The sequence below is a fragment of the Mesocricetus auratus genome, unplaced genomic scaffold, assembly GCF_017639785.1.
Source record: "Mesocricetus auratus isolate SY011 unplaced genomic scaffold, BCM_Maur_2.0 Super-Scaffold_100676, whole genome shotgun sequence".
In the NCBI taxonomy this organism is placed as follows: domain Eukaryota; kingdom Metazoa; phylum Chordata; class Mammalia; order Rodentia; family Cricetidae; genus Mesocricetus; species Mesocricetus auratus.
In genome coordinates, this window is record NW_024429266.1 from 5,901,000 (window position 1) to 5,922,480 (window position 21,481).

Sequence of the window (21,481 nt, forward strand, 5' to 3'; positions counted from 1 at the left end):
AGGTACCAAGTCAGTTTTCTACAGCTTTGGAAAAACGGAATGAAGTCAGTCTTCACGTTTGTTTCCACATGTCCAACTGTTCACTGACCAGTGTCTACACAGTACATGGGTAAATGCATCCATGACACATGACTACAGGAATGGGGGGGGTTGTCATAGCCACTGTCTAAGGTTTCTTTAAAGTCGGTTGCCTGTCAGTGTGCATGCCCGGATATCTAGTGATGGTGGCTTTGAGGTACGGGGCAGGCTTGCTCAGAGATCCAAGTCTAGGAGCCTGCCCTTTGCTTACTCTTCTGCTCTTACTGTCTACAAATTCTCAAGTAAGTTTTCAATGAGGAGGCCTGAACTTTCACATTGTAATGGGACTTGCAGACTCTGTAACCTATCCGGCCTTAGATGTAGATGAGCTTGACAGTGGGACTTCTACTTACAGTCAAAACAGATACAAGCTTCCATGCATCGTAGGGATTGCCACATTCAAGACACATTTTGGGGGCTGTGGACGTAGCTCTTGAGTACTTGGTTGGCTTGGTGGGGGGACATCTGTCATCCCAGCATGGGGGAGGTGGGCAGGAGGATCACAAGTGCAATCTCTTCCTTGGCTATGCAGCAATTTTGAAACCAGCTTGAGCTACACACATGTGTAGAGGCATCGTCCTTGCCAGTGTATTTGTGTTAATGCCACACCCCTTTGGGCGTGGCTTGAGGTGTGGACGAAACAGAAAGAGGAAGTGGGTTGAGGATAAAAGGAATATTTTAAAAATGTGAATGACTGTGAACATAGGACAGACAGGTAACAGGAAGTCATCTTCTCTGTCCTTAAAAAGATTACCTTCTAGTTGAGGCATAAACAAGGAAAATGTTAGTTATTTGACCCCTGTCCCTGTCACCCTGCGTGTGTGTGTGTGTGTGTGTGTGTGCGCGCGCACACACATATGTGTGACGACAGCATGTATGTGAGGTCAAAGGGCAGCCTCAGGTGCCAGCCCTCACCCTTCACCTTGTATGAGGCAGGTCTCTTGCTGTCTGCTGCTGTGTATCACCAGGCTAGCTGTCACTGAGTTTTTCAGGATTCTGCTGTCTCCACACCCCATAGTGATGAAGAAGTCCTGGGATTGCAGGTCCGTGGCACCATGTGCAGGGTTATGTGGGCTCTGGGGATTCAAACCTAGGTTCTTATGGTTGTGAGGCAAGCACTTTATCCACTGAGCCATGTCCAAGCTCAGTAAAGTGCTATAAACGCCAGGACAGTAAAGATAGTCTGTCACCACACAGCAAAGTTACCTAAAGGCAAACCCACATTTTATCATACTGATGCTCAAACTGCACTTTCTTTTTTTTCAGAGCTGATGTGTATAACCCTGGTGTCGCATAATGTTAACATTCCACTTTCTGCTGTAAATAGAATTGTTAGGGTTTATGTTACCTCGCACAAAGGGCTTTCGATAACTTCGAAGCGGATGAGAGACGGCAAATCGACTCCTGTTCACTATTTTTACCTGGATGTGCCTCCTGACTGTACGGCAGTGATGAACAGCCCAGAAGAAATTCATTCGGCAATAGTTTACCCAGAGTTCAGAGACACATGGGCCTCTAGTGCTAATGACGATGCGGTCTGTTCACTCACCTTCCTCGGTGGAGTCAGTCACTGAGGCAAGCCTTTTGCCTTCCTCTCTATCCCTAAGACACAGGCTGGCTGTAAAGACCATGACTGCCATCCAAATGTTTTGTGTAGGACAGGACAGTAGATGATTTAGTCATAGCGATCTGGGAAGCTCTCTATTGACAAGCCACCCTGTGCTGTTTGCATTAGCGAATGTGAGCTGGAGGGAGCTGCCGTCTCCTGGGTCCCACGGGGCTCAGTGTGGGGAGATAGCAGACAGTGCTCCAGTTTACTTAAAGCATTGATAACACCTCTAAATAATTAACCGAGGACTTCCTGTCTTCAATTACTTAATGCTTTTTAAAAAACATCTTTAGAGGATTATAAGCAATTTATGGGTTTCGAGTGATGAGGGCCTCTGCCACTATTCCCACAAAGCATTTATGGGATCATGTTTCTGAGGCTTCGAGGTAATTAAAAGTAAGCATGGAGACAACATGGCTGCGGCAAGGTGCTGGTGGTCCCTTCTGCCATCCCCAGGACTGAGCTCCTTCAGGCTCCAGGAAGGCTACTGCTATAGTTTCATTAGGGCTGTATTGCTTAGGGAGGACCAGGGTTTGGAAATGGAGAAAATCTAAATATTAATTTTTTTTTTGGTTTTCCGAGACAGGGTTTCTCTGTATTGTTTTGGAGGCTGTCCTGGAACTCACTCTGTAGACCAGGCTGGCCTCGAACTCACAGAGATCTGCCTGCCTCTGCCTCCTGAGTGCTGGGATTAAAGGTGTGCACCACCAACGCCCAGCTCTAAATATTAATTTTAAGCATCTCAGGCAACCTTTCAACAAAAATCTTAGGTAGTCCGGGAAGCAAATTGCGTTAATGTCCTTTATTCCATAAACTCAGTGAAGCACTCATCACATCATAAATGCTTTGGTCAGCTGACCACGGACCTGGTGATCTCCGGCAGAGAAAGCATACCACACAGTGGAGATCCTGGGATTAGAGATGTTCATGTCTAGCATCACTCCTGTTCCTCATCAACTGTAGTCAGCAAGCTTTGAAGCCCTCTCCTTAGGGCTCTACTGCCCAATGAAAGCTTCTCTGACTGCATTTAAGAGGGATGGATGGACCAAATGACATTGGAGACTACCACAGCAAGCCACAAGCGATCAACTTCAGAGGACCGCTGACTGTGGGCGCACAGCTCCAGTAGACACACCCACAGCACAGGCTCTACACTCAGTGCTAGTGAACACTGTGCAAGGGAACAGGAAAACTGTAAGGGCCAGATGACCAGAATGTCTGCTTCGAGATAGTGTCTTCGACATATGACAGAGAATCTACACCCATAAAACCTCAGCAGTATGGTCACCTAAACAAGGCTGGCACAGTGACAACACCAGCTGACTACTCACTGACCTCCAAGTGCGGATGGGGGAAATCCTACAAGCCCCCACCCTAGGTGAAGAGCTGCTGAGACACAGAGAATCGAGGACACTCCCCCCCAAGGGGGAGGGTTTAACCAATCCCAAGTGGTCAGCCCCAAACACACACAGATCTGAGCAACAGTAAATGAATTCAGCAGGTTGTATTAATATATATTATATATGTACATATATGTTATACATATATATGTACATATGTAACAGTAATAGTTAAAGGGAAATATAGGAGTGTTTGGGGATGTGGGAGAAATTGGAGGGGCAGAGAATGAGGTATAAATGATATAGATACAGCACCATGAAGGAAAATCCCAAAAAGTAATCAATGAAATATAAAAAAAGAACCATTTCCACTTTACAATTTTTGTGAAACTTTAACTCATATAGGAAAACTTTAAAATATTGATTCTAACGCAAAAACTTCTGGCACCAATGTGTGTGCATAAATTCCTCTCTGACATGAAAATATTGATTGAGAATGACAATGAAAGGAAGAATCAGCGGAGTAAAGGGATTTAACGAAAGAACTTTGCAATTATTTCATAATTAATGAGGCCATCCATCCTGTGGGTTTGTGCATTATAATTGAATTCGGTTTGCTGACAGCTCAGAGCTGGTCTCCGATGCAAACCAGCACAGCTGGCAACAGTTCAAAGCAAGGCTACCAAAGAAGCCAGGGAGGCCTGGGCCACAATGCTTCGGCTCTGTCTCCCAGTCTTTTGTGAAACCAGTACGAAGGGGTACAAAGTTCTGGGTGGCCTCAGCTGACTCTTAGATTTTAATTCACACTCAATTATGAGACCATTGTCCCCCTAAGTCCTCCGTATCACCAGCCTTGCACCCTGCGCTGGTCTAAGTGCCATCATTTTACTGGTCAGCCTTCCCCGCTGCCAAGAGTGCCTTGGAGGCCTCCACGCTAACGAACTGACTCATTAATTGTTTTTGTCTGTGAGGTGTGTGTGTGTGTGTGTGTGTGTGTGTGTGTGTGTGTGTGTGTAAGTCGGAGATGGGCATCAAGTGTCTTCCTTGATTGCTCTCCATTGTATTTTTAGAGGCAGGGCGTTTTCACTGGACCTGGTGCTGACTGATTTGGCTACACTGGCTTGACAGTGAGCTCCATGAATCCTCCTGTCTCCACTGTCTCCCTCAGCAGTTCTAACAATATAGATATGTGCCACCTCAGGCACTGACTGTCTTCCCTTTAATGTGAACACTTGCACAGCAAGAACACACTGCGCCCTCTGAGCTATCTCCCCAGCCCTCACAATCTCATTTGTAAAAAAATCATCAAGACCATTGCCATTGGGTAGTAATGTAGGTGCACACACACACACACACACACACACACAGAGTCATTCTGGCTCTTTTACAGATGGGACAGTAAATTCTGTGGATACCCTAAATGGGTAAGTTTTCTTTGCCTTTGAAGCACGTAGCATGTATACTACAAACTTCACTCACAGGAATGTAGTGAGAAGCAAGAGAGTTGGATCGTAACACTCCTTTAAGATGGCAAAGCCATGAAGAAAGGTGAGTCACGTTCTGTTACATAACACAATACACTAACCAGTTGCTTCCATTTATCTCACGTCAAGTGAAATAAGATGTAAGAAACCAGCTTGGCCCTTTGAGCTGATGAAGAATTCTCTATCCGTGCTATCACCATGTTAGTTCATGGTCTCCAGAGACGGGGTAAGACGTGCAGATGTACAAGCACGTACTGTGTCTTTCTAGGATTCATGGGACTTTTGGAAAAACACCAGCCATCTTGTCAATCAGCGCTTGCTTAGGTGGCAAAAAGTCATGGGAAAAAAATACCATGGAGTTTCTTTTCCAGGCATACCTTTCTGGACATTTCTGTGCTTTCCTGCGAGTTTTGCTTTCTGTGTGGCTAAACTTCTTTGAAGACACAGAGCCCAGCAGGAGGGGGTCATTTCTTTGGGAAGTCTTAGAAAGAAGTGGAGAAATCATGCTCTCAGAATCTCAACGCCCAGGTGTGTTTGTAATGACTCTGAATGACTCTGTCTCCCAAAGTTGGTTTTTTTTTTCTCAATGAGACAGAACTAAGAATCGCCTCTGCCCTCTTGGGTTTGAGGTGGGGATTGAGATAGTACATGCCAGTGTTTAGATAGTGTTTGGCATCTATTAGCTTACCTCCCCCCCGACCAATTCACTCAGCTCCTACTGACCTGCTAAGGATGAGTTTAAGTATTAGCGATGCAACACTGAACAGGTTGGTCAGGTCCCTGTCTGCAGCCTGCATTTATCAGTGATGGAGGCAAAAGAAAAATAAAACATTAGGTGGTGTGAAGTCTGTGATTAAATAACGTGGTAAGAAGACTACCAAAGTCAGACATACATTTCCTCTTCAGAAGAAATATACAAGCTACACATGTTAAGTGTTGCTATGGTCACTGTGAGGGCTGACCCAATGCTCTGCTTCTGCACCACACTACTGAAGTAATGGCAATAATGTTATACATAACCAAAGTAATGCAACCTCTATCAATTAGCAGACATAGTAATGACGAGAAGTTCCAAGCAGTCAACTGTCAACCAGGGAGTATTAGCTATTCACTTTGGAGATCACTGGCAGCCTCAACATTGTCTTCTTCTTCCCCTCAATCCCTGCCTGGCTATCCTAGCCCCATTACCTGCGAGTCTATCCCTGGGGAATGAGAATTCACCGTACTGTTTGTTTGAAAAAAAAAAGTTAATACTGACACAAGCCCCCTCTCTACACACTGCGTATCAAAGCCAAATATAAATTATTTTTGAAGTTCTCTGCTGCTGTGGCTTATTGCTGCCAGTGTGGGCTCTTCGATTAGCATGGTTTAAGTAGGACCTGACCATATGTCAAGAGAACGTGTCCTTTCGAAGTGACCTCATATATCAAGCCCACACCCCTGGGAGGCTCCCCCAACCCCACCGCAATGACAGCCTCCTCCAGCACATTTCCCGTTTTGTCACCTGTGACCGTATGCTGCCTCCTGTCACCCGTGTCAGTGTAGACGAGCCCTCTCCCATGCAGCCAGAGCTGGTCCTCTTTAATGACACCTTTGGCTTTCTCAGGGATATTTCGGCCGAGGTGCAGTGTCTCTGGGCCCTGGGCTGTGATGTTTGGCGGGGAGACACTCTCAGGGATTCCTCGGGCGGTAGCAGCGACTACCTGCGAGCATGGAAATTAAACAGCAATTTATTGTCATCGTCCACTAGGAATCCTGATCAATGAAAATGTCGCTTTTGTTTTAGAGCCTTGCCGTCTGGCCTGGCATATCATTAGCAAGGGCTGGGAGAAGAAGCCCCACACCTCCCTTCATTCTTTCCCTCTCATCCTACTTAAACAATGAAATCTGACCTTGAATATATTACATAAGTCTCCAACTACTATTTATCACAACAGGTCCAACAACAGTTTTGGAGGCAGAGTGCGGGCCCTCAGTTTAAACAAGTGTAAACCCGCCTGGCAGACTGTCTGCCTGGAGAACTCTCTTCCATATGGCCCATCAGTGTCTTTGCATTTTAACAGCCTGATTTCGCAAAGTTAAGCATCAGTAAATATGGAGCAAAAGCGACATCTGAACTCGCTTGCACAGGGCATACTTTAAGCAGCACAATGGGCAGACTTGTACCCTTTCCCAAGACGACTGCGTACTGTCTACATGATGCCCCGGAAAAAAAGAACCAAGTGAGAAGCAAAACCCACCAGTTACTCTGAGGCAACGGTGTCCCAATATGGTTCTGGGATAAAAACTTGCTGTTGGGAAGATGCCCCCCCCCAGGATAAACCTGATTCCATGTTTTAACCAATTGTTCTGGCATGTGGTCTGCCCAGGCCCTGTTATGAACAAAATGTAGAATTGTCTAAGGGCCAGTCGGACTGGAACCTTTGATTGGGTCAATCAGCTGTCATCTGTCAGCATGGGGGCAGGCTCAGTTGTGGCTGTGGCTCTGTGCGTTGTGTGGCTCCTGGGACAGCGTGTGGAGCCCACTATTCTGAATCTAACCAGATGAAGAGTGTTAGGGCCATTCCGTCTGCTGGGGTGTGTTTCAGGCTGCTTCCCACAAAGTTAGCTTTTGTGATATGACATTTGATTAATTCTCCTCCTTAACTCTTTGTTTCCTCTAGGAGGTTTTCTTTCTCTACTCAGCAGCAGTCTCCATCACTCATCACCATGGTGTTCTGTTTTTGTTTCTCTCTGGTGCCCTCAATGATCACATCTAAGCCCACTGCTTTAATTTCTCAGATAGATCTTTCTAGCAAGCCCACCTCCTGGTCTAGCATCCAACTAGACATATTTTTAAATTTAAAATGACAGGTGATATCTGCTTCTATCACCCTGCTCTTTAAATAGTTTCGAATAAACTTGAAGATAAACCTATCATTTTAACATTTTTGTTTCTGCTTGCACCACAGCAACAACACCACCTGCAAAACAGCTGAAGCCACACACCTAAAAAACATACAACACTTGACTTTCTTCTCTTCTGGGCGTCCAGCCTTATGACATTGTGACACAACACTCTAATCTACAAAGTTTATGCTGAAGAACCAACCATAGAATCAAACTGAAAAAACAAAAAGCTGAAAAGCTCATAGCGTTCTAAGCAGTTTATAGTTTAGTGTTGGGGCTCAGTCATCATAGCAACCCCAAGGGTATATAGGAACAAGGGCTGGAGGTTGGACATATCTGCATGTTCTATACAGGGTTGGCACCAAGTGTGGCAGGTCCTGTCACCTGCATTCTGTTGTAACTGTCTTTTCTGTTTTTTTAAGATAGCATTGCACAGCTCGGGCTGACCTCAAACTTACGTAGCTGAAAATGACCTTGAGCTCCTCATTCTCCTGCTTACACCTCAGAATGCCTCTTTGCAGCACACTCCTGGCTTATGCGGTGCTGGGAATTGAACTCAGGGCTTTGCGCATAACTAGGCAAGTGCTCTACCAACTGAGCTACAGTCCCAGCCTCTCATCCTAGATCCTGGTATCCAAATCTGGGCCCTTATCATTCCTTGCTAAGACTTCTGCTGAACTGTTGGCATCACTTATTTGCACAGCAGGCTCATCCATTTCTGGCTTTTAAGGGTGGGCAAATTTTGATAGCATGCTATCTAGGTGCAAGTTGTCAGCTGATGAGTGATTCTAGATGTTTTATGGCTTTGTAGAACACTGCTGCCCCATTCCGCATTCTGCCACTGTACCAGAGTACCTACGACTGAGAGACATCCAAAGAGAAGGGTTTTCTAGTTTTGCTTCAATGTTCTGGGATCTGAGAAGCTTAAGGTTGAATGGCTAGCCAGGGAGTGAGGCATGCTGTTGGAGAATAGAAAGGTGCTCAGGCTTGTGTAAAAGCAATAGAACATGAGAGGTGGCCCCAGGGTACCTGCACCATGGTGACTCCCTGGTCCTGTGAATGTGATAATACACTCTTGCCTGAGAAAGGAGGACATTTGCTACTGTGTCGCATGGATCCCGTGCGACTCAGCACCTCTCCAAGGTGCCACTACCTCTCAATGCTAGCTCTTGATCTCTTTCAAGATCAGAATGGATTATCCCTTGGCCACGCCCCCTCCCACCCCCAGGTTTCTTCCAGTGCCAGATGAACTCCATGTGCTTAGGATCTAAAGACCTAAGCATTGACATTAACATTTACTGAGCACTAACTGGTTTTTGCTTTTTTTTTTTTTTTGTATTGATGCCAACTACATTGTGAGACTGACTGGGGAAATATCACAGCAAACCACAACTACCCAGAAATAATTAAGAGAGAGGGCTGTGAAAGAGTCACTGATACTGGCTTAAGAGTTTGCTGTTTAAAACACTGATATATGGTTAAGTCTCTGTGACAGGAGTCTTCCCATCAGTCAACACCCGATGAAGGAGACTCACGGCCTCCTCAATGCTGCCTTGAGGGAGACGCGGTTTTCTGGCCTTGGAAAAGTCACACCCTCGCGCTGGCACCCTTCCTTCTTCCCATGGTTAGGTGGGCTCCTCTGACCTTGCTACGCACAGCCAGTGGCCGTGCGGGCTTTCAGCTGGTATGAATATTTCTGGAGTGGCTGGATCCCCTCTGTGTCAGCGAAACTCAGCGATGCTCCCTGGAATCTCTCCCTTCCATCTCAAAGAAGAATGTAGTGAATAATACGGCCTGGAAGGTAGAAAAATGCAGGCTGTGTGTCATGCCATATTAACTATTTTCAAACAGCATGCATGCCATAGATCGCATCTATCTATCTATCTATCTATCTATCTATCTATCTATCTATCTATCTTCTATCTATCTATCTATCTATCTATCTATCTATCTATCTATCTATCTATCTATCAATCATCTATCTATTATCTATCTATCTATCTATCTATCTATCTATCTATCTATCTATCATCTATCTATCAATCTATCTATCAATCATCTATCATCTATCTATCTATTATCTATCTATCTATCTATCAATCATATATCTATCATCTATCTATCTATCTATCTATCATCTATCTATCAATCATCTATCTATCATCTATCTATCTATTATCTATTTATCAATCATCTATCTATCTATTTATCTATCAATCATCTATCTGTCTGTCTGTCTATCTATCTACGTACACGTATGTGTGTGGAGGTCAGAGGACCACTATGTGGAGTCAGTTCTCTCCTTTTACCGAGCAGGTCCCAGGGGCTGAACTCAGGTGCTCAGGCACGGCGGAGCACGTTTTCTAACTGCCAAGCTCGCTCACCAGCCAGCCCTGTCCTAGAGATTTAAAGCCATGAGACATTGTAGCATTTTAAAATACAGAGCCTTTCTATGTTTGAGTAGCTCTCAGGTTTATTACCGGGGGAAGATGTATTCAGGACAGAATTACACGTTTCTCTCTGTTCATGATTTAAAAGACTTGTGTTCAACAATAGAACAAATTTGACTTCAGCTATATTCTGCTTATTTGAGAGCAGCTCTGGTAAAAGTAAGGATTTGGGGCATTTGGATGATTATAATTAGCATTATTATTAATTTTGGCTTAGAAAGGTGAGAGATGACGAGCTGACACAAGGGGGTTTCCATCTATCAGGAAGTAGATACTGAGTAGGTACATGGCAATATATACCACACTCATTTCCTTATTGTAGGAGTTTGTAAAGAAGTTAGTCAATTCTTTCTCTGAAGTAGCTCAATACCAATTGACTGCTTGGGCTTCTTCCAGTTTAAGAAAATAGCATCTTCAGGGCTGCCCGCTCTGGCCATCCAGGGCCTGACTCTGTGAGCCACGCCTTCTTTTGTGCAGGCTCAAACAGGTTGGCTGAATCCTCACCAGCGGCTGTTCCATGCAGAAACCCTGTATTCTTACATGATATTGGGCTCAAGCTCCACATCTGCAAAGACAAAAAGCAGACTCGGGGGTTTACTTTTTTTGTTAAACCATCACATATTTTTAAATTTAATTTTTATTTCTGTGTGTGTCTCCGTGTCTGTGTCTCTGTCTCTCTGTGGGCTGGTACATGCTGACGTCAGATGATGGCATCGGATCCCCTGGATCTGGTGTTCTAGGCAGTTTGTGAGCCTCCCACATGGATACTGGGAACTGCATTCTGGTCATCTGCAAGAGCAGTACAGACTCTTAACTGAACCACATCTCCAAGCCCTGAAAACCAAGATCTCTAAACATTCAAAACAAATGCTTAATGCTCTGTCCCTTTACAAATACACAAAAATCCAGTGTCTTTATTTTACAAAGCCCTAGATGTGTAGATAGGAGTCTCACAGCTAGGAACTCATCATTTCTGAGGAGGGAAATGTTTACAAAGAAACAATTGAGGGGCTGGAGTGAGGCTCAGAGGGTAAGGTGCTTGCTGTGTAACAAGCATAGGGACCTGAGTCTGTACCCAGAGTGCATGGTAGATGCCGGTATATGCAAAGGAAATGATTGTAAAGAAACTAACATACAGCTAATTTGAGTGTCTCAAAAGTTCCTGTGCAACTTTATTCCTAGATGAGGCAGGTTTGCCAATGCTATTTTGTAGTTTCACCACTGTAAACCTTATTATTACTTTGTTAATATTACTTTTTAAAAATATCACATGTTATATTTTCATGAGACACAGACTTGAAACTTAACCTCTGGTGGTGCCATGTTAATGAATAAAAACAATGCCCCCTTGCAGTATTCAGTTCTACTACACCCAGAACCGAAAACCAGATGCCAATCAACCAACCAACAATCTTATCAGAACAATGAAACCCAACCTGCTGAGTGTTTGATTGGCAAGACTTTCATTAGATAATGAATGACCTGTGTGACTCAGTGCTGTCCCCATGATAAGTCCAATAACCCCCAAAGTATTGATTTTATGCATTTACAAAAAACCTAGAAAACAAAAACCAAAGAAGAAAACCCTGAAAGTTCAGTTATTTAAATGCAGTTTGCACTTGTAAGCTTTGATCCCTTTTTTTTTATCATGTCTTTGTTTCTGAGTGACTTTGTCACAGTGAGGACCAGAAGGAGCTGCTCTGGGACACATTCGCTCCCTCCAGTGGATTATGTGTGTCCATTTGCTCCATTCCCTTAGTGACTGAAGCCACGTTCTCTCCCCCCCGCCCAAACTCTTTATTCTTTGTGGATTTCACATCATGCATCCCCGTCTTGCTTCTCTCCCTGACCTCTGCCCTTGCAACCTTTCCCACAAAACAAAATGTAGAAGTAAAGCAAAACAAAAACACCAAAAAACAAAAAAATCTGGGCTTGGAAGCTGTAGTGTGTGTCACCCAGCGAGCCACACGGTATACTCTTTAGTCCGTACATCTATACTTGTGAACTGCAGTCAGTTATTGGCCTGGTTTGAGGTCTCTGGCTTCTGCTACACTGCAGACATTGGGCCTTCACTGGGATACCCCTTGGATATCTTATTGTTGCCTTGTGCCATGGAGATCTTGGGGTTTTGGATCCGCATATCTGACCCCTTCACACACTCCAACAGTTCACAGATGAGGTGGGTGTCGGGCTGGGCAACCTCATAGTCCTGGTTCTGGGCCTGGATGGTAGCTGGGTTGGTCAGTCAGTCTGCCGGCTTTCCTGCATTGCCATCACCCGGGTGGGCTCTTCAGCATTGCCCGTCCTGCTCACCCAAGCAGCAGGCAGCAAGGAACAGGGCCAGTTCGTCTGCTCTACCGACTGCACTCACTCGGCCAGGGCCGGCTCTACTCTTTTGCCCATGGGCTGTAGGGCCTGCTCTCCTGATGGCTGCACTTGCGGAGGGGCAGAGACGGAGCTTCTGTTCTCATGGCCCCGAGGTCAGCTTCTGCAGGCGTCAAGGGGTCCGGGGCAGAGGGCAGAGCTCCCTTACCCTTGCCACTCTTCGCTATTCTTACCTCTCATGGAAGGCTGTGACAGGAATGTTGCAAGAGTCCAGGCTGTGGCAACATGACAGTTGTACCTGAAGCTCAATGACCAACCATACTGAGACCCTGTTTTGCAACAGGATGGCTCTACCCCCCTCTGCCCCCGCCCCCCACCAGCTCCTGGGCTTTGCAATTTCGCAGCCTCACCATCCTTCCCTCAAAGTCATAGATTCCAACTTGTCCTTTCATTCTCAGTTCAGACACAAAGTTTTTCCTGACTTTTCTGGTCTGGACCAGGTGTCCCTTCCACATCCTCAAAAGCATCTGGGGATCGTGAAGGTTACTTATGTCACAGTGCTGACATGGATTCTCTTTGGCACAACACCCTGTCCCCAAACATCCAAGTGAGTTCTTCATCTAGGCTTCAAGTCCTAGATGGTAATTCCTGCTTGCCCATAGCTGCTGGTGCTAGTATAATGGCTGCCTACCAGTAAGTATTATATAAATAAACACGCTCATTACATATGTCATATAAACAGCTGGAGACCAATTCTAGAAACTTGTGCATGCTAAAAAAATGCTCTACCACTGGGATTTATGCTCAGGCTCTTAGTAAATGTACATATATATGTGCAAATATATAAAACACATTTATTTTATTTCTTTGAGAATTTTATACTTAAGTATTTTATTTACCTCATTTCTAGTTCTCTTCCTTTCCTCAAAATTCTCCCAAGTCTTCCAACTCTCTTTCAACTTCATGATTGCTTCTCTAATCATAATTGTTACTCATACACAGCCTCTCTCTCTCTTTCTCTCTCTCTCTCACACACACACACATGGCAGAGGAGACTAGCACACACACACACACACACACGGAAGGGGAGGCTGGCACACACACATGCACACACACACGCATACGGCAGGGGAGGCTGGCACACACACACACACACACACACACACACACACACACGGCAGGGGAGTACAGGTGGTCAAAGGCTGCAAGGAATGTGACAGAACCCCTGACAGTTTCTCCACTCCCAAGTGAGCCCCAAATGCATGCAATGGACAGTAAACGGACTGACTGGTCAGTGTGTGTCTAACAATTTTCATGATCCAGTAAAGTCTGTAGGGGGCTCATAAGCTCAGGGTCAGCTTGTGCTATGCAGCAAGCTCAAGACCAGCCTTGGCAATTTAGGGAGACTCTGTTTGAAAACAAATAAACGAGAAGCAGGCTGGGGACATAGTTCCATGGGTGAGCACTTTGGGTTCTACCTTTGGACTGTCACAAATAAGAAACTTTGTTTCTCATGTTCAATTTATAGCAACCACAGAGCAACCGGGAGTGTAGGTTTTAAAAGCCCTTATAATGTATCACATCTATTCATTTTGGAAGAAGGCTCCTGCAAGCATGTTTTAAAGCTCTTCAAAATCTTGACTTGATTGCAGGTGGCAGATAAAAGCAGGGAACTCTGTGGGATGGAAACCCAATCATTTAAGAATGAGGCTCCACTGGTGTGATATTTAACTGACAGCCGGAGACCAGACGACCGGAAGGCAGGTCAAACTGTGGTCTATCTTGAAGCCTTTCCTACTGCTATTTATTATTATTTTTCTTTATGAGCAGTGTGCTAAATTCCAACAAACACAGATAAGCATCATTTCTAAGCACATTTCAACCCGGTGGGACAAATGAAATGAGTGTTCAGAGCAAGTGCTTTGCAGTAGAGGGGGTGGGTTTTTTTTTGTAGGATGGATGCTGCAGGAACAGAAGGGGCTCATGGGCGATCTGGGGCTTGCACCAAGTATTATTACTTTGAATTTGAGCAGGGTGATGGAGGGCTGCAGAAGGGGAACCAAGCATCCAGAAGGAAGCTCCAATGAGAGGAGCAGAGAGGGCACCCTGGAAGGGCAAAGCCAGGACCCAGATTTAAAATGGTCAGAGGGAAAAGTAAATCTGCAAGGCATACACTAGCAGCACCCCTAGGGGGCCTTGCTGTTTCTACATAGCTGGCAGCTAGGCAAACCCTACTACTGATAATTGGTGGCAGATGTCCCTGCGTATATGTGTTTCTCTTATTGGCTGATGAATAAAACACTGTTTGTCCAATACAGGCAGGAAGATAGGCGGGACTAGGGGACGAGGAGTACTTTCGGGAAAGGTAGGCAGAGGGAGATTGAAAGAGACAGCCATGGAGGAACTGGGAGGATAGGATGTGCCAGGTGTCCTCTGGTAAGATAAGGCCAGGTAGGAATATGTACATTAGTAATATTGGGTTAATAAGACAGAGCCCTAGTCATCGACCAACAGTTTTATGATTAATATATGTCTCCGTGTGCTCATTTGGGGCTGAAGCAGTAGTGAGGGTTCTTGACTGACAGGTGACTACCCTGGCAGGCTTCCCATTGGGAGACAGACTGTGACCAGGCACAGCAATCCCTCAGACAGCCTCTGATGGAAGAAGCAATGACAAACATTAAAGCATCAGAGATTAATGGGCTTGGTGCGAGCAATGACAAACCAAGAAGAGTCAAATCTGTGCTAAATAAGCAAATAATACCTTTCAAGAATATAGCAAACCAACAAAACCCAACCAAACCAACACCCTAAGAATCATAAACACAGCTATCCGCCCCCTCCCCAACCAATAAGCCTTAAGACAAAACAGTTCTAATTTTTTAATTAATAGAAAAGTTGAAAGACAAATGTAAGGCGATACCTCAATGAAGTGAAAAATGATGAATTAATCAGAGGACAAGGGAGTGCTAGAAGGAAAATATTAAGAAGTAGATTTAAGAAGAGGTGAGAACTAAGGCAAGAGTAGCAATAACCATCAAGTGAATAAAAGAACTGCTCTCCCCAGAAGGGAAGGCGGTGGGCTCTAGGCTAAAAGGACACCCCCCAACACACACACACACAGTCAAACATGCACACTCACACACACACTCACACATGCACACTCACACCACACACACACAGTCAAACACAACACACACTCTCACACACTCACACATGCACACTCTCACACACATGCTCACACACAACACACACTCTCACACACTCACACATGCACACTCACACACACAGTCAAACACAACACACTCTCACACACTCACACATGCACACTCACACACACATGCTCACACACTCACACACACTCAAACACAACACACACCCTCACACACTCACACATGCACACTCACACACACACTCAAACACAACACACACCCTCACACACTCACACATGCACACTCACAAACACACTCAAACACAACACACACTCTCACACACTCACACATGCACACTCACACACACATGCTCACACACTCACGCCACACACACACACTCAAACACAACACACACTCTCACACACTCACACACGCACACTCACACACACACTCAAACACAACACACACTCTCACACACATGCTCACACACTCACACCACACACACACACTCAAACACAACACACTCTCACACACTCACACACGCACACTCACACACACACTCAAACACAACACACACTCTCACACACATGCTCACACACTCACACACACACACTCAAACACAACACACACTCTCACACACATGCTCACACACTCACACCACACACACACACTCAAACACAACACACACTCTCACACACTCACACATGCACACTCACACACACACACTCAAACACAACACACACTCTCACACACTCACACACAACACACACTCTCACACACTCACACATGCACACTCACACACACTCAAACACAACACACACTCTCACACACTCACACACGCACACTCACACACACACTCAAACACAACACACACTCTCACACACATGCTCACACACTCACACCACACACACACACTCAAACACAACACACACTCACACACGCACACTCACACACACACTCAAACACAACACACACTCTCACACACATGCTCACACACTCACACCACACACACACACTCAAACACAACACACACTCTCACACACATGCTCACACACTCACACCACACACACACACACACTCAAACACAACACACACTCTCACACACTCACACATGCACACTCACACACACACACTCAAACACAACACACACTCTCACACACTCACACATGCACACTCACACACACACTCAAACATAACACACACTCTCACACACATGCTCACACATGCACACTCACACACACACTCAAACACAACACACACTCTCACACACTCACACATGCACACTCACACACACATGCTCACACACTCACACCACACACACACACACCAGGATGCAGCTGACAGAGTGAGTGCTTGTCTGGCATGTGCAAGACTGTGAGCTTCACCTCCCTAGCCCTCCAGCGCCACAAAGACAACCAGACCAACTGTGGGTCATAGTAGGTCCATGCAGAGGCTCATTTTCATGAAGTAAGATAATGAGAACACATCTCAAAGACACATGCTGGTACTTAGCTCCCTTTCTCTGCCTATCCCAGAGCACGGCACTGTGTATCCCCTGGGGTAGTGCTCCACCTCAGTCATTTCCCTCAGAGAATACCCTCATAGACACACCCAGGGGTGTGATTCCAGGTAATTCTAAGTCCCATGAGGTTGACAGTTGAGATGAGTCATCACGGTTGTCAGCTCCAGCACCCAGGGCTGTGCTGTGCAGGGACCAGGGAGGATGGCCCTCAGTCTGGGAGCACACACTTCCTGTCATGCCCTCATCTGAAGCGCTGGGTGAAGCTTCCCTGAGAACAGCTAATCATTAGGAATTCCTTTAGAATTCATTGCACTAGCATCAATCATGACAAACTCATTTGGTATTAATATGGATAGAAGGCAAAAATGAATAATGCACACGTGAGATTTTATATTCCTATTTTAGAAAAATAGTTATGAACAATGTATTTCTCCTCCCGTCGTCGAAGCGGCACCTCCAAGAGGCTTTCTATCAATTACCTTCATCACCATTCCAGCTGAAATCTCGTCAGAACAAACATATTTCAAAGGATTATATCCAACTCCATTACAGCATCGCTGGCTCTCTGGAATAAGTTCAGTATCACAGCATTTTACTGGCACCGGGTCATTCTTTTTAACGTGTGCTTTAGACTCTCCACTGGAAACTGAGCGGCATATGGTATCTGACATATTCACACAATCCTGCCCACAACACAGCATCCCTGCAACAATAAAATGTTATATATGAATATCAAATAAAAAAGGGGAAGAAAACTGAGGCAGCTGTAAAGCTTGGTATAAAAACGTCGGACTCAGGCAGTTTTGGCGAAGGAGCCATTTCCCCAGCAACGTGATTTAGATGTGCGATGAGGGTCCCTCTTACCAAGAGTACCAGGCACTCATCAGGAAAAGAACACACAAGAGGAACTGTTCGGAAACTATTCAGCTGGGCCAGGCTCTGCCTGCACTCCGTTAAAAAAAATTGGGTTTCTGTCAAAACTGCCTGCCCCTTTTGTGATGATAACATCATGTTGCACAAGTAGGTTAGCTAGATTAGAAGATCTTAGAGAGAAAGCTCTAGAAATTCACAAGGGAGGCTAGGTCACCCAGGCACTCTGGGATAACAGCCAGGCAGAGTGGAAATGTAGTGACAACCAGATGAGCATTCCTGGCTAAGGGCTGTATAAGCCCCTGTCTGTCTTTGCCTGGGGTGTGGTATTTGTCTCTCATGAAGTCTGAAACAGCTGTAGCCTTGTGGTCTTCCTTTCTCCTACAATTAGATTGAGTATTCACAACCAAGCCAGGGATATTGCTCAGTTGGTAGAGTGCGTGCCTATGCTCTGTCTCTGGTCAGTACTGCATAAACCAGATGTGGCACACCCCTGTGAGGCCAGCACTAGGGAGGTGGAGGCAGAAAAATCAGAAGAACCAAGTTATTTTCAGTGAGGTGTGGAGTGTAGGGCCAATGCTGTGGTACCCAAGAAGATGATAACAACAAAAACAACTTGTCAAAGGTCTTCAGCAGCTATGCCTCTGATAACTCACATAAGAAGGGGGGGGAGGAGGGTGACACCAACAATGACCACAGATGGCCAAGACGCAGAGACACAGAGGTTATGGAGTCCTCAGTCCTCCATGGATCATGTACCACAAGCCCTCCTCCCAAGGCTCAGCAACCACTGTGGGATGATGGTTAGAAATAGTGTAGGAGGCTGTGATGACTCCAAAGAAACACTGTCTTCTAAATACAGCCACGCAATCAGCCACAGTGGTTATGATGTCATACATAATCTCAGTGCAAGCCAAAGTCATCCCTTCACTGAGTGGGAGCTAGGCAGGAAGTCTCTCCACTCCTGAGGACCTAAAGGCCCACTCCTCACCTGCTGGGGGAGCGAGGGTCACTGCTTTCTAAGGATGTGCTCCCTGGGAATATGGTAATTCTCCAGTGGAAGGCCAGACATTTAAGGATATATTTGGGAAGATGGCATTGGTGGTTTTAAAAAGATTAAGAAAGGACACAAAACTGGGCTGGTAGGGGAGATCTGGAAGGAGTCGGGGAGGTGGGTGAACATGATCAGAACCCACTGTACAAACTTATAGACAAGTACACCAGAAGCCCCCCAACACACATGCGATGCACGCGCGCGCGCACACACACACACACACACACACACACACACACACACACACACCGGAAGCATATTTGCTGTCACAGAAAAGCAAGCCTGGCAGCCAGACACTATTTTCTGAACCTCACGCAGCTCTGGCTCTCCTAGATGACATGTCTGTCAGCATGGGACACCGGTGTAAGGGAGGATCACCCATTCTCATATTCCAAGAGACATACATACCTGAAGGGCCAACAGGATTCTCTCCCACTGACCAAATGCCCATCATTTGCTGCCATAGAAGAAACCTAGCATAAACTTACACATAAAAGCACTAGTTAAATAAATAATACCCTGGAGTCGGATTATGCTAGAACTCAAGGTCTCTAGATGACATGCCACCATGCTGTCTTATTAGAATTTGCATCTGGTCGTAAAGCAGTGCAACCTGATGAATGATTCATTTTAATTAGAGTTTGTTTATTACTAGTCCTGACCCATAATGCAAAGAACTTCAGATTTCAAGTGGTCTGAGGTTGTGAATTGTTTAATCTGGTCCTGTGCAAACACCCATATTAGGCACAGCACTCCTAATGACAGACCAGAGAGTTTCCAAAGCTTAAAAAAAAATCTCAGTGTTGCGGTCTCTTGGAGGAAGACACTATTCAGTCAGGGCTCTGAAGAACTGTCACATTGTTTATACTTTGAAAAGATTCCTCAATATTTAAAAGTTGTATATATGACTAATCATAGATACTGGCCATCACAGAATTCTGATATATTGTGCTAACCTAAACATAACAAGTCCTTAAAGTAGTTGAAAGTAATGTATGATATTGGTAATTTTTATTTTCATTCCTAGGGCATGTTCTCTAAAATAAGACATGCACAGCAGTGTTCTTATTGTAGACTGAGTCTTAATTATGTGGATAAAGACAGTTGTATTCATGCAAAAATGCCACTGCCTACTTATAAATGTGTACTCTCTTACACACAAAAGTAAAAGTGAATGCCATGGGCTTGTATTTGGTATTGTTTGGACATTCCTTTTCTGCTGCCTTCAGATGATATATTTAAACACAACCTTGGGTTCCTGACTGTCACTTTTTTTTCTTATTGTAATTTTCTTAAAACTCTTCGTGCTTCCATTTTAGAGAGCAATCAAAACCTGAAGACTGGCCTTCCAGGGAAGAGAATACATTCCCCCCCTCCACTCTCAAATTACTGCATGGCTTCACCGTGCTTTAACTATGAAATCAAAATGCAGACATTGACCTAATTCGAAACCCTAATCAGTCATCTGATCGCTCTGAGGGACTTTTGACAGGTCAACTAAAATTCTGATAATGAACTGTTTTTATACGAGGGGAGAGAGGAAAAAAAGGATGTTTTCTTTGACAAAGGGCTTCATCTTGGCTTTTCTGAATTGAAAATTTTCAGGCAAGATTTCCCTCATATAACAAGAAGTGACTCCCTTTCTAGTTTCCTTGGTAAACCATTGCTTCTTTAATTATTATCAACCTTGTTCCAGTGTGATAAATTGCTAATTACTTAATACTCTAATCAGCGTTCATTCTTTGCATAGATAAACCATGACAGTGCCATTAATTTAAATAGTAATTTCACTTAATGGCCAGAACGGCACACCAGATTTTTATGCAGCATCTTCTGAAGTCTGCATCCATCACTGTGATATTCTGACATAAAGATGTCTGACGTGCACTAACTCACTTAGAGAGAGCAGATGTTGCAGCATGGGGCTTGGTAGTGATACCCATGGTGCATCGCTTCAGCATGAATGAGCTGCAAACCCAGAGAAAGACCAGCTTCTGCAAGGCATGGCAACAACCTTTGACCCCTGCCTAATTTATCACGCACAGCACTTGACTTTTGAACTTTGACACACGGAGGTCACAATTTTAAATATGCCCAAAGAAAAACGAAATAGGCCATGTGTTTTTGATGCCTTGCTCCATTGTTCCAAAGGACTTATATGAATATGGAGATATTAGCAGGGTGCACATGAGTATATATTTGTATTTCAGACGCACTGTGTGCACAGTCTTTGACATCATGTAGACAGTCCGTGGATGGCTTCTACTCTGTTGTAGACAGTGGAGAAATGAATTAGAAGAAGTTTGAAATCATATTATCATATTATCAAGTCTTGTACCAACATTTATTTAATGTCCAGGAGTAATGAGGGAATATTTGTAAACACATCTGTCTGATGATTTGTAAGTAGTTTAAGTCTCAAAAGATGACTAACAGAAACCCATAAAAACTTCTGAGGTCAAAACAGCAAGGTCGTGAAAAGCAGTCGTGGGTAAGAAAGCTCATATTAAACTCTCGGCTTGACCAAGGACCGTCATATTTTAGAACAAGGGTTCTGCGTTTCAGGCACAGAAGAGAGAAGAAATGAATTGCAATTAAAAATTGCTTAGAAAATTAGGGGCCAAGCACTTAAAAAAAAAAAGACATTCTTGCTAGTGATGACCAGTAGATGGTGCTATGGCCACCATCACGAAATAGAGAAAGACAGT

At 44.8% G+C, this 21,481-nt stretch overlaps 1 protein-coding gene across 1 annotated transcript in view; it reads right to left on the reverse strand.

The window, feature by feature from the left end:
- Nucleotides 1-21,481, reverse strand: part of Ush2a (usherin) — a 644,634-nt gene that overhangs the window by 127,284 nt on the left and 495,869 nt on the right. The window contains 7 exon segments of the mRNA XM_040738771.1: nucleotides 6,016-6,214; nucleotides 6,509-6,575; nucleotides 9,053-9,194; nucleotides 10,221-10,415; nucleotides 17,271-17,552; nucleotides 17,723-17,728; nucleotides 21,160-21,165. Coding sequence (XP_040594705.1) covers nucleotides 6,016-6,214; nucleotides 6,509-6,575; nucleotides 9,053-9,194; nucleotides 10,221-10,415; nucleotides 17,271-17,552; nucleotides 17,723-17,728; nucleotides 21,160-21,165 — 897 coding nt within the window.